Here is a 14,327-nt window from a genome sequence, read left to right on the forward strand (position 1 = left end):
AAAGTTATTGTTGCCAGCACTTTTTGCGAAGGAAAAAGGCTGAGAAAATTTTCAGTTATTTATTATGAAATCAAATATCACCCAAGATATTTGCCTACTGGCTGGAAGATTTCATTGTTTGATTAGCTGGAGGAAAATATAATACTTCAAATACTGCCTCAAAGTGGATGTCAATCAAAAGTTCCCTTCAATGATTTGCAATATTATCATGTAATGCGGATGCATTTCAAATTACGTTGACAGTTTGGAGAGCAACATTGAATTGTTAAATGTCTGCTCATACTGTTTTTGTAGTAATGCAGTAATTATTATTTTGTAATGTGTGCTTTATTTTATTTTACAAAGGCTGCAAAATTTTTAAAATTTATTCCTCTTAGTTGAGTATACTTGCTATTACTGTGCAGTGTATTGCAATGATAATGAATAACTAATGTCAAGACAAATATAAGGACCCTGGTGGGTGAAAAGACTTTTAATTGACATTTGTTACTAAAAAGTATAACTAAGCCATTGGCTAATTTAGTTCTTCAGAACTAGTAAGAGGAAGACGTGAAATACAGATCTATAATTAAAACAACACAGAGTACTAACAAAGTTGTGCCATATTTACCAAATGTTACAAGGACCAATGCAATATCAAGTGTTGTATCTCTTATCTCTCATTCCCAGCCTGTTTTCTTGATGTGCTTGGCAAGGAGCAGCTTTAGAAATATTGTATGGAACCATAAGAATTTAGGAACTTGAATAAGCATTGATCTTCAAGTCACACAAAGCATTTTCTTTTTAGAGCAAAAATACATCTGAATTTAAAAATCACCTAGGTATAGATCGTATGTAACAAAAAACCTTTTTTACTTTTATCCTTTACTATGGTGTATTGAAATTAATGTTTACCTTGTTTTCTCAATGCAGGTTTATAGAACTAATCAGTGTGCAGGGGAGTTTGTCATCACATTTCCTAGAGCCTATCATAGTGGTTTTAATCAGGGATTCAACTTTGCAGAAGCAGTGAACTTCTGCACAATGGATTGGGTAGGTGTACTTATTCAGCGAAATGTAAAATAAAATTGGTCTTCCTGAATCTTGTATAAAAGTAAAGATTTTTAGTTTAAGATTTGAAGTTAAAGTCTTAAATGTCAAATATTATTTTTGTACATTCTTTTTGATCCAGTATTATAACAATGATTCAGAATTCCTCTGGGCTCTTTATACTACTTGCACATAGACTTCACACTTGTGTCAACATTCAGCAATTTATTTTTAATTAGTTTTGAGAAGTGTGTCATATTGGGGATGTTTGTCTTGCAGCTGCCAATGGGCCGTCAGTGTGTGGAACATTATCGTCTCCTGAACCGTTATTGCGTTTTCTCTCATGATGAGATGATTTGTAAGATGGCATGCAAGTCAAAGGATTTGGATGTAGTTTTGGCATCTGCTGTCTATAAAGATATGATCATTATGATGGATGAGGAGAAGAAATTAAGGGAAGCAGTTCGCAAAATGGTAAGTGCCACAGAATTTAGGTACTCGTAATACAAAAGTCTTGTGAAAATCCTCAGTCAAAAGATTGTCCACCAACATTTTGTTTTGCTGCTTTTGAATTTCTGTCATTTGCAGGTTTAGCTAAATGCATCCCCTTTTGATTTATCATTTGTTGGGATAAGTAAAACCTCTACCACATGCACTTTGTCCTTTATTAAATCCCACTTATTCATAAGCATTTCCTTACTCATCTATTCTGACTTCCTATTTGCCCAGTACATTAATTTTAAAATTGTCTTCAAACTATTTAATGATTTCATCCTAATCTGATTCTGCAGCTTAATCCAGCTTTCTCTTGCCGCTCTAACTATCCTGTTCTTGTAATTCCACCCTTCCATGTATTCCATGCAGTTGCCATTTTTCTATTTGCTGTAGCATTAATGACTGAGCCTTTGCTTGCTTGAGGTGGTACCCTCCAGAACTTGCTCCTGTATCCAACCTCTGCTTCCCTTTCCTCTCTTTTTTCTTTAAAAATCATCCTTTTATACTTTAGATTATTCCTCATATTCACAGCATTTTTATTTCGATGTCTGATTGTGTTTGCCTTCATGAACCCATTGGAGCCAAAGTCATTTTTTAAATGACTATGAAAAAGTGTTTGTTTTGTATGTTTTACTCAAATGTTCGGGAGTAAATGAATAGCACGATGTCAATTTATTTCATAATACAATATAATAAAAGTAGTCTAATACCTTCATTTGCTAAATATCTTAATTGAACCATTTAAGTTTATTACTTCCCAGCTCTTGGTACCTAGCCTTGTAGGTTGCAGCTTTTAAAATGCTCATTTAAGTACATATGAAATGTGAGAAAGATTTGCACTTACAATGATATTCCAAGTCTTGCCTGCCATTGTAAACCTTTCTTCCAGTGTCAGCAAAATCATTTTAAAAAAATTGTTTCAGTGCCTTTAAAAGACAATGCAACTAACAAAGATTATATACCTGTATGAAATACTGGCCACAATTATTTTTTTCCTCCAATTTACTCCTTATCTGTTTTTTAAATTAGTTTAAATCAATTTTCTATAGACTATGAATTAAAATTAAGCAAATTGCAAACTGATTATTGCTGAGTGTGTTATATGAGCTAACTTTTTTTTGCCTTAAATGGGTTGTGTTTATTTCCTTATAGAAACCAAGGTTCCTTGAAATTAATTTCTACAAAGCTGAAAAGAAATTGCAGCAATTTAATCTCCTTGATTGTTTAGCATGCATGACATTGGCATAACTGCTTGTTAAGATACTTTCACTATGTCTTGAGCTTTGTCTTTCTAAACTATCTTAATCATCACTGGCTTTAAATAATGACGTGATGATTTTTGAGTGATTTGTCAACTATGTTCCCACAAAGGATTTGAGAAAAATCGCCTGCATGAAAGCTAAGTGAAAAATGATTTTGCCAGAGTCTAAATGATGATAGATTTGTAAACTAACCTAGGTATTGAAAAGTACTTCAAGGGTGTAGGAAAATCTTTGATGTCTTTAACAAAAAAAAAGAGAGAAATTGAGTCTTTTAGAAGTGGGAAGTCTGGGAGCATTTGAATTTATTGAAAGAATTTGAGGCCTTAATTGATCCGAAGACCTTGCAAATGGTGTAATCAGTTATATTGTTTAAGGTGAGAGGCCCTGTAGATATTGGCTAGAATGGCATGCTCTTCATCTGATATTCTGCAACAATGGATATTATTGGCAAAACATCATTTATTGCAGGTTGATAAAAATGGGGGCAATCCAAATGCTGCCTGGCATGTAGTACCAAGATATTGACTTGAAGATAATGAGTAGCGTCAGATTGGAATGGTAATAGCGTTTTCGTACCTGCTATGCTTATCGTAGGTGGTGTTCTTGGTATTGGAGGTGTTATCAGCAAGCTGAGGCAAGTTTCTGAAAGGCATCCCAAAGATGGTATGCTCTGCAGCCTCGCTGGTGATTAATGATTGACGAAGATGATCTGCGATATTGCTCGTTCTGGATTTTCACCTTGCTGTGAAATAAGTGTTTTGTTATACTTTTGCTCACTTTGTCTCTGGAATGATTGAAGAAGAGCATTTACAAGAAATTCAAATCACAAGGGCCACCCTTGTTAATGCTTCCTGGACTTGGTGTCACTCATTTAGATGCAAGGCAGTGGAAATCACAAAGTAATTGTAAAGCAACAAAAAACAGTTACTGGAAATCTGAAATAAAAGCAAAAAAAAATCTGGAAATCACTTGGTCAGGTGGCACTAGTGGAGTGAGATATTCAGTGCTTCAGGTCATCTCTCTCCCTCTCTCTCTCTCTCCTCTCCATAGGAACAGCCTGAACTGCTGAATATTTCCAGTATTTTCTGTTTCCTACAACAGAAAGATGCACAGCCTGCTTATGGGAGAAAGGACCTGATATTTTAAGCAAACAAATCCTGTCACAAAAAATTCAGAGTATTTTTAAATTAGATCATAAATTGTATTTTAAAAATAAGGGAGTACCATTATGAGATCTTTTCAGATGGTCATGAGTCTTTGGTCCTCTTTCCCAAACCATGGTAGAAGCAGAGTCTTTCTATATTTTTAATGCAGAGGTGGGTTCTTGATAAGCAAGGATGTAAGTTTATCAGGGATGTGCATGAATGCAGAATTGAGGTTACAATAAGATCAGCCGTTTGCTTATTGAACAACAGAGCAGGCCTGAGGGGCTGAGTGACTTACTCTTCTAACTTCTGTTCATAAGTTGCAACGTTATGTTGATTTATTCCACATGTTGATATGAGTTCCAATTTGAAAGCGCAAATTTTCTGCATCCTGCATTCTGATTCCTGCAACCCCTTCACATTCAATGCAAGACTTTTGGAAGGCAGTGCCCCAAGCATTTCTTTCTCTACCCAGTTCTTCTGTAGCCCACTCCTCATCTGAGTCTTCTGCAGAAAAATTCACTTGCAAACTAAAGATGCAGGATGAGATGAACATGGAATATGAAAAGATCATTCAGTGTGAGGGCATTGTCACCATAGAAAATGTTAGGGCCACTGCAGGCCTTGCAACATACCCTAATAATAGCGCAAACAATTTCTTTCCTAAGGGTTAGGACGTTCAGATTCACGTGTTTCCAGTCAGTTACTCCTTCATTTGATTCTGCAACACCTTGCAATGCAGTGGGGGAAGTGTCAGTTTGTGTTGTGTAATCATTTGGGTAATAAGCAAGCGATGAGATTTGGTTATGAGGATCAGTGTAGTGCTAAGTGTGTGAAGGTATAGTTGCTGATACGAGTGTTAGGTGTGCATACTGACAAGTTGTCCGTGTTGTTGTTTGAATAGTCCCTGTAACCATTAATGCAATAAGATATTTGACTTTGATCACATGAGCAAGTACATTCAACTTGCAGTGGCTTAGCATTCAGACCCAGGTACAGTTGTAAGGTGCCTACCAGTATCTACTACAGTCATTATGCATCTCACTTCTGAGATGCTGGCTGGCTTTAAGCAGTACCAGCCAGGTTTAAATAGTGCTAGCTGCTTGCAATGTTGCCCCGATGCCCAAGCATCCAATTGGTTCTACATTCATTAAACTACATTTATTATAATTAGCCGACAGTAAAGATGTCACCATCCTGCATGCAGCCTCCTGAAATGGTGTGAATTAATTGCACAATGCTATTTACGCACTCTTTTTGGGGAGAGGGTTGGGAAGGGCAACTATCAGATTTGCACTCCAAAATGTTTACGGGCCTTCTGCTACAAAAGAATCTTGGTTGTTATTTTGAAAGTGAGCCTAAAATGGCAGCAAGGTAGAATTTAATTAAGCCACAGCTTGCTTACCTGCTGATAGTTAGATTAGGATTATTTATTAAAAGATAAACACTTGGCACCTGTATGTAGAATGAACCAAAATGTATTATCTTTCTCCACTTGTCTTGGGCATGGTGCTATTGAGGCCCATATGGAAATGAACATCGTAACACCCTGAGGTTTATGAATGCTTGAGAACCTTCTGATTTCATCCTCCTTGTTTGGTTTGACATTACATTGTGATGGACTAGCAACCAGTTAAAACTTGTGACACACTCCATCAGTATGTCCCAAGTTTGTTTTCATATTTGGATGAATCCTTCATATTTTCATAATGAAGGATATTTCAAGATGGCTTCATTCTAGTCTTGAGCTTATCAACTGGGCTTCTTGTACTTTAAAAGATGACTCTGGAAATAAAGTTGCATTAAACTGGAATATTAAAAAAAATTCAGTGTAAATTAATCTCTCTTCCTCATTCTAGGGAGTAATTGATTCTGTGAGGGAGAAATTCGAGTTATTGCCTGATGATGAGCGACAGTGTGCAAAGTGCAAGACTACTTGTTTCTTGTCTGCAGTCTCATGCCATTGTAAATCAAATCAACTGGTTTGTCTGTACCACGTCAATGAACTCTGCTCATGTCCACCACATAGATGTCATCTCAGGTAAGTAATGCAAAGGACTTTTTCTGAATTGAACCCTTGTTGTTTGCAACCAGTAGTGGAAAAACATAAATGGTAGATATTGTCTGGGGAAGTCACAACATGAACTGTATAACCTTGATCATTTAAGCTCTAAATATGTTACTGGTCTTAATTAAAATGGACCAAGTGGAAGGGCTGCACTAAGGCCTTAAAAATCCAAACAAAGTGGGAGGTGGGAAGGAGTTTCCAGAAGTTGTGGGTTTATTTTAGTAACCAGAATCCCAAATGGCTCTGGGATACTTTGGCCTTTTTGCACTCTAGATATCTTTTGATTCCATATTTCAGTCTATCTTGGGGTTCACCTATGTTTCAGAGCATTTTTGCCTTCACATCTATCTTTGTAAAATTTGTAACATTGCAGTTAATGGAATATTTCAACCAGTGGTAGTAAGCCATATCTTCACAGGGTACTCCTAGACACTTCAAATATTAGCTGCGCTGAAGCTAATATTAGTCTGTTGTGCCAAATAACTGCCTTGGAACAAATACCAGTCGTATTTTCATATTTTGGGGTAGTCAAGTTGGCTAGATCCAGGTAATAAAACATAGTTTGCAGTTTCTCTACTATATTGCAGATAATTTTTTTTCTTGGCAGTTGTCTTTGTCATTAACTCTTAAAGCCATCTGGCCTGACTAAACTGAGTCAAAGGTTCCAGATGGATCTTGATTTGAAAGAGGTAAGATGATAAATGACCTTGTTTAAATAAATGGATTTTATTAATCATGTAAATTCCAGAAGAGGTGTTTGTCTAAAATTAATCATAAGATTCTGCTTCACCACCAAGAAGGCAACATAACTCCATTCTGGAAAGGAAACTTGAATGTGCCACAGAGGACATGTTCATATTACTACCAGCAAGGTGTCCATAGCTACAAATTTATGGTGAATAATTTTCAGACTGAAATTCTAAGTACAGTTGAGGGATGTTCACTAATGACACCTTTTGTAAAAGTGTATGTGCCCAAACATGCTTATTTCTGCAGAATGCAGAGCAGGAAGATTATGACATTATTAGAAGTGCTGATTTGGTGGCAGCTCTGCTGTTCTGAAATTTCATGAACCAGTCTATGTCCTCATTGAACCTTGTACAGTTGAAATCCTATTGGACTCTAATAGAACTTGATCCCTCACCATCAGAGCTATTTAAAAAGATTGTGAACTATCTACATGTTAATTGCCGGATAATTTTTTCTGGCTTTTCTGCAATTTAGACATTTTGGGTGTTTTTCTCCGTTGTAAAAATTAGTGATGTTCTGGGAGTTGTCTGGATGAAGCTGAAGTATTTTTTTGGTGATTTTAAAGTTTGTTCATAAACCAGTTATGTAGATATTATGATTTGATGCATGAAATCATTAGAAAAGGCTACAAAATATAAAATAAGACCTAAAAGGGATTACTCAGATTGGTAAATCTCAGGAAGTGGTGTTTGTTACAAAGGATCAATGCTAGGACCACCGTTGTTAATTGTTTACATTAATAACATAGACTTGGGAATCAGAAATACAGTTCAAAATTTCCATTATCATCCATCAATTTTGTGCTGTTAATACAGAAGATCAGCAGAGACACAAGGGTGAATGAAGAAACTGAGTATCCAGTGATAGTGCAGGGTGGCAAAATGGATAATGATAACCAGAATGCATCAGGAAGAAACAGTGCATATAAACAATAGTTTCCAGTTAGAACTGGAGGAGGGAATTTAGTAAGGCCTTATACAGACATAGTTGCAAAGTGGCCAAGGTTGGGTATTAAATATTCCAGGATACTTTTAGAGGACATGAGCAAAATGGAAAAGGAGACAGGCTAAATTTGATAACTGAAGAAAAATAGGATAAAGACAGTAGGGCGGAAGGATTTTGGATCAGAAAATGAAAATAGTAGAATTAATTTGGGTGAAGCTGAGAAATGGTAATGAGCAACAGACATTAGTGGGAACCCAAATGTAACGCAACATGGTATGAATCAAGAAATTAGATGTATGTGACAAGGAAAATACAAGAAGCATGGGAACTTTAACCGACAAAGTATGGGCAAACCAAATTAGTAGCAATAGTGTGGGGGACATTTCCTGGCGTTTACAAGAAATGGCCTTCCAGATAGCAGTGTTAAAGAACCACAAGAAAACAGGCTATTTTAGATCTAGTGTTGCATAACAAGAAAAGATTAATTGATATGGTAGTTAACGGGCCTTTTCAAAGTGATTCTTGTATGATGGAATTTTGTATTGAAATTGTTTTAGTTCTGTTTGAAATCAGAGTTTTAAATATAAATAAAGTAAACTACATGAGGCAGAATTGTTTACGATAAATTGGGAAACTACTTTTCAAAAGTATGATGATAAACAAACAATGGCTGGTACTTAAAGAATTAATACATAGTTTACAAATATATATCCCTATAAAAGGCAAAAACACAGGAAATCTGAAGTTAAAATGGTGATAGATTAAAGGAAGAGGCATATAATGTTGCAAAATAAATAGTAAACCTGAGGATGTGAAAATGTCAGAATTCAACAAAGAACCACCAAAACATTGATAAGGGGAGCAAATGGAAGGTGCTGTTAACAGTGCAATCATCAATGTTTACTCTTCAATGGCCTGCTTGTATACAACCAGTTCTGGTTTCACCAAGACTACTAGGCTCTCAAAAGAAGTTGACTTTTTTAAGCATTCAGTACTCACAGAATTGGATCCCAAATTCCATTCTAGGTGGACATTCTTGTAGGCAGGGCCGCCAGATGTCCCCTTTATAACAAAGTCTGGAAAGCAGCACAAACTTAAAAGAATCTAACTGTATTTTGTAACAGTGGAAATAATCAAATATTAAGTGAAATGGGAAAAATTAATATTTCAGGATCTGTCAGTTGCACATACTTGGAGTTTTCACTTGCTTAGATGTGTGCAGCTCCAGTGACACTCAAAAGTCCAACATCATCTGGGCTAAAGTAGCTCACCTGATTGGTAAAATACAGAGACCAATATATACTAATCATTGGTTGTCTCATTAATTATTGAAGTGGCTGGTTCATTTCACAACTTCAACGTTATCCATCGAAGGGCTACATGTGCAATCTGGCATTCTGGTTGCAGCTCTTGTCTATCAATATAATCTAAAATAATTAATTTTTAAATTCTTTCAACAATCTAGATAGCCTCTTAGAAGCTTTGTCAGAATTTTCCTCAACCTGGATACCTAATACTTGGAATTATTATTATCTTTTAAATACTTTATTTGTGGGATGTGGATGTCACTGGCAAGATCAAGGTCTTTTATCTGTTAGAAGCTGATTCAGAACCACATTTTAGAACTGCTGGTAAAAGTGCTCGCACAGTGCCAGTGAATAGACAATTTTCGAGTATTTGCCCATGTTAAAGGAATGGTGGTTTCTGTCCAGGTTAGTGTGACTTGCAAATGGTGTTTTAGTGCACCTGCTCCTGCAGTCCTTGTGGTTAGTACAGGTTATGGGTTTGTGAGGTGCTGATGAAGTTTTATCAGATTGTTGCAGTGAATTTTGTTGTTAATAAACTGCAGATACAGTTTGGAAGAAGTACATGTTTGGAGGTGTTAAATGGGTTGATCAAAGTGTCTTGTCTTGGATGGTCTCAAACTTCCTAACCAGTGTTCTTTTCTCTCTCTACTTGGAGAGTGCCAAGTAGAGAGTATTCCCACATTTACGACTTGTTCCTTCTATACAATGAAAAGACTGGAGACCTGAGAGCTAGTCACTTACTGCAGAAAAAAAGACAGGCTGCAAACTGCGGTCAGGTACTGGATTTGTATGGCTGGCCCAGTTGTCTAATCATTGGTGGCCCACCTCCAATGTATTGATGGTCAGGGATTTGGCAGTGGTAACAGGGCTGAATGCCAGTGGGAGGTAGTTAGACTATTGTTTAATGAGTGCCATCTTCATACTTGGGTAGGATAATTGTTAATTGTACTTCGCAACTGAAGCTTCATTTTTATTCAGATCTTGCTGCTGATGTTATTGGTACTATTTCATTATCTGTGAAACATTATGCAATTATCAATGATCAACTCTGTTTCCAAGCTTATGATGGAGAGCTTATTGATAAAGAAGTTGAAAATGGATGGAACTAGGGCATTGCCCTAACCTTCTCCGGCAGCAGTGTCTTGGTGCCGAGCTGATTGGTCTACTAAACCCACAACCATTTTCGATTGTTGAGTTGAATTCCAGCTGTCAGAATTTTTGCCTTGATCTCCATTGACTTCAGTTTTACCAGGCTCCTTGATCACACATTTGGTCAAATACTACAATACCATAGACAGTCTTGTGTGTCTCATAGACAAGAAACTTCCCTTTACCTTAAACTTGCAATCATTAAGATTTAGTCAGGAAAATTTAGAATACATCATCTGACTTGCAATTTAGTAGTCTAGCTGGATTGTTAAATATTTTATTGACTTTGATTGCTGCTCTGTATTGATAATACTTTTATTGCTGCTTGCTGGGACTTCAGCTACTTTGTGTTATTTCAGTACCATTTGTACGGGAGATTTTTTTCTTCGGTCCACTGCAAAGTACGTTGCATTTGTCACTAAATTTCCTTAGCCATTATTAGTACTTAAGATATTTCCCCATCACATTCTGTAATTGTGAACAGTCTCTTCAGACTTTGCAGCCTTCTTGCCAGCCTTCATTATTTTTGATTTTTTGGAACTTAAATGAGAAATGTGTCCTGGGGAGGAATTCATTTGCTTGTAAAGGAAGTGAGTCATGTTATTGCAATGCTTATGGTTAGTGGCTAAGCAGCAATATATTTGTCTGTCTTTGATAATACTCATGCAGTAGTGGAGGTGTGCAATGTTTGGTTGATCTGAGTCTGGCCACTTTGAAGTCCATTATTGTTGGTTTGAGTTTAAAACCTTATTAGCAAGGTTTAATTGTGTGGTTAAACAATAGAAAGTATTTTGCTTTTAATTTATAAGGGCCAATGGAAAAACACTTTTTCAGAGGTTCAGTGAAGAAATTGGGAGACATTAGGTAGAGTGACCAGCCTTACAAAACAAAACCGCAGGGCCCAAGATAACAGTTAACCTTTGAGAAGTATTATAAATCTTTTTGATAAAAAGGTTCATTTTATCTTCATTGAAGTATACAATCAGAGGAAGGGATCTGGGTGGAGAGTTCTGGCTACAACAAAATGGTGACCAGGTTGGAAGTGATGGTAGAAGGACCCACTGCAATGTGACAGCTTGTGAGAGAAAGATTGCTGACAAAATGGGGCACAAGTCTGTGGAGATACACAAAATGGTTTTTTTAAATTCTTATTTTTCATTTGAGTGCAATTAATGCACTGGTTTGTGATTACAATTAATTAACAGCCTACTATATAAATTTAATATGAATTTACTTGTACATTATTATCAATAATTGATTTTAATGTAAGCAATCTTGAATTTGAGATGGCTGAAATTTGTAAATAAGTAAAAACACCAGCAAACAAAAGTGCTAGTTTTGAGACGTGTACAGTCACTGAAGAATGATAATTCAATCAGCTATGTTTGATACTGATTCTTTAATTAAATTTTTCAGTTCAATTATTGGCTTTATTTCCAGATATCGTTACACCTTGGATGATCTCTATCCTGTTCTGAGTGAATTAAAATTACATGTAGCAGTATATGATGAATGGTCTTCCAAAGTGACTGCTTATCTGGAAGCAAAAGATGATGAAAAGAAAAGTAAGTACGGAAATTCCATAGAGAATACTTGTGGTATAATGCTATACTTTCCAATTTGTTTGTTCCATTGACCAATAAGATACTAAATGCATAGTTCCCTAACTTGGCAATTGCAATAAAGCAGCTTGTGGGTGGAAAGGTATTCCTGGAGAGAAATGGAAACAATTCCTGAGGGAGTGCTGTCCAAGATTATACACATACACTTATTGAACTAATTTATAGAACAATACCTATGTAGAGAAGCACTTTACAATTATGCTTCAAAAATTAGGGAAGAAAGAGGGTCAACTTTTCCTAGCTGGCAGAACTGTCAGTTCTGTCCCTGTTTTCCAAATAACCAAAATAAAAACAGAAAATGCTGGAAATGTTCAACAGCTCAGGCAATACCTGTGTCAACTTGAATGGAGTCAGCATTTCTGGTGGTTCTTTCTATAGTTCTTTCATCCCAAGTAATTGAATTCTAATAATTTGTTGTATTACATCACATTTCTCCAATAGCTTTGGGCAAAGATTAGGAAGAGATTTGGATGCTTAATGGAGAGGTTGGGGTCTAGTGTTCCTAGTTACAATAATGCTAATTCAAAAAATTAGGTCTTGCTGATTTAACCCATCAGACCATAGGGTATATGGAAGACAAAAAAAGCTCAATTTAACCTCTCTATTGAGTGAGTGAGGAAAAGAAGGGAATTGTAAAGAAGAATTAATCAAAAAGAGACTTCTATATTTCTCAATTGAATAGTCACATTTAGAATAAAACTAGCTGCTGTCTTTGCTTATTATTGCATAGTCTCCTGCATGATTTTCCTGTAGACCTTCAAATTTTAGAGCTTGAGTTACCTTTCTCATGTGGTCTCAGTGTGTAGTTTTGTTTTGACCTCTAAATTTCTGACTTGTAATAAAAGTGCACAAAAGTTTGGAGTAGGAGGAACTTTTATTGCCAGTTTGTCACTCTGCCTACCATCTGTCATTCATAAAGAAGTTCCAAGATAATTTGTTAATTTCAAGTTGCTTAATGTTTCTCAACCTAGGTATTGTTGCACATCACTTTTGTAAGCTGTGTTACGTACCAGCAACAATAGAAACACACTGAGTCATCTGTAAGTGTTAGAAACTATTAATAACTACTTGTGATGATAAGAAAAGTAACAATGTTAGATATTAAACATTAACCCCAAAACTAAACTCAAAGTGTGTGTGTGGCAAATTTCCCAAACCCCAAGTCTAGGAATAGTTCTCAAAGTTCAGTTCAGCAAGTCATAAGGTGAAACGTGAGCAAAGGCTTTTGCAAAACCACTGTTGACTGAAGAGAAAATGTAGAGAGAATATAGAGAGAATTTACGAAACCCACATGTTCCACGATGGAACCCATGCGACACCTCAATCACTGATCTCCTTTGCTTTGTTCCAAAGTATCTGCCACCCCGAAGGCATTCGATATGTGGACGCCCACACAAATACCTGTTTCCCACTACAGGTTAACGATGAAGTGGACTCCACTTGTTTGCTCCAAAAATCCGTACATGGATTGTAGTGACAGTCACAGCTATTGTTCATCCATTGTTACAGAGACCAACTCACTGAGTGAAACAGCCAGCACGTTGTTATCTTGCTGTCTTGATGACACTACACACACTACTACTCTACTGTCCAGGTGCCTTAAAGGGACATTCACCAAATAGCAACCTTGCCCGTAACAGCTGTAATCAATAAACATTGAGCAATGCTATAAAGAAGAATATGATTCAGATTTCCTAGTTCTGAAATATCAGCTTATTAATCTTAAAAATTGAGAAAGTTGTCATTTTTTCTCATTATCTTTATCATTTGCACCTTATCAGGTCTCTCTGATTTCAAGCTATTGTTAAAGGAAGCAGAGAAGGAAAAATTTCCAGAAAATGATCTGTTGAAACAGTTGCGGGAAGCTATTGTTGAGGCAGAAAAGTGTGCCTCTGTTGCTCAGCAACTACTGAATGATAAACGGCAAACCAGGTGTGTAAATTTGTAACTTTTACGCAGTAACACGTAAGAGGAGTGTGCTGTCAATATTGAGACCAGACTTTCATTTACTGCTCAGTTGCTTTCAACTGACATTTACCTTCAAAACTGATCTAGTTCCTATTTTGGAAAACTTTGCATTTTGACCCAAGCTTCCAAATTGAAGTAGAATCATGGCCTTGAAAAAATTCTTCGTTTTTTTTTCCCATGTGAATAAGCAGCTGGGCTGAATTTTATACTTGCCATACTATGTAGGAAGCATCTGGTTAAGATTCAGTACATCGAGTTATAATGTTTGCCATTGTGTAATCTTGTCTAGGGATGTGCATGTTGAATATTAGAATGCATGGGCATTTTCCTTTTTAAATTTCCAGAATTTACTCAAATTATTCCAGGCATTGAGGAATTTCATCCAGAAAGTTAGCAAGAGAAGCTAAGGTTGTTCTCCTTGGAGCAAAAGGTTGAGAGGAGATTTGATCAAGTTCTATAAAACCATACAGTGGCATGCAAAAGTTTGGGCACCACTGTTCAAAATTTCTGTTACTGTGAATTGTTATGTGAGTAGAAGATGAACTGATCTCCAAAGTCATAAAGCTAAAGATGAAACATTCTTTTCA

General features: G+C 36.3%; 1 protein-coding gene across 1 annotated transcript in view; it reads left to right on the forward strand.

The window, feature by feature from the left end:
• kdm5ba (lysine (K)-specific demethylase 5Ba) overlaps positions 1-14,327 on the forward strand; it is a 117,902-nt gene that overhangs the window by 67,301 nt on the left and 36,274 nt on the right. Inside the window, exons 13-17 of the mRNA XM_052035038.1 lie at positions 913-1,032; positions 1,309-1,503; positions 5,791-5,972; positions 11,591-11,715; positions 13,554-13,704. Of these exons, the coding sequence (XP_051890998.1) occupies positions 913-1,032; positions 1,309-1,503; positions 5,791-5,972; positions 11,591-11,715; positions 13,554-13,704 (773 nt within the window). The remainder of the gene's footprint in view (positions 1-912; positions 1,033-1,308; positions 1,504-5,790; positions 5,973-11,590; positions 11,716-13,553; positions 13,705-14,327) is intronic.

This window comes from Pristis pectinata, chromosome 20, assembly GCF_009764475.1.
Source record: "Pristis pectinata isolate sPriPec2 chromosome 20, sPriPec2.1.pri, whole genome shotgun sequence".
Classification (NCBI taxonomy): Eukaryota; Metazoa; Chordata; class Chondrichthyes; order Rhinopristiformes; family Pristidae; genus Pristis; species Pristis pectinata.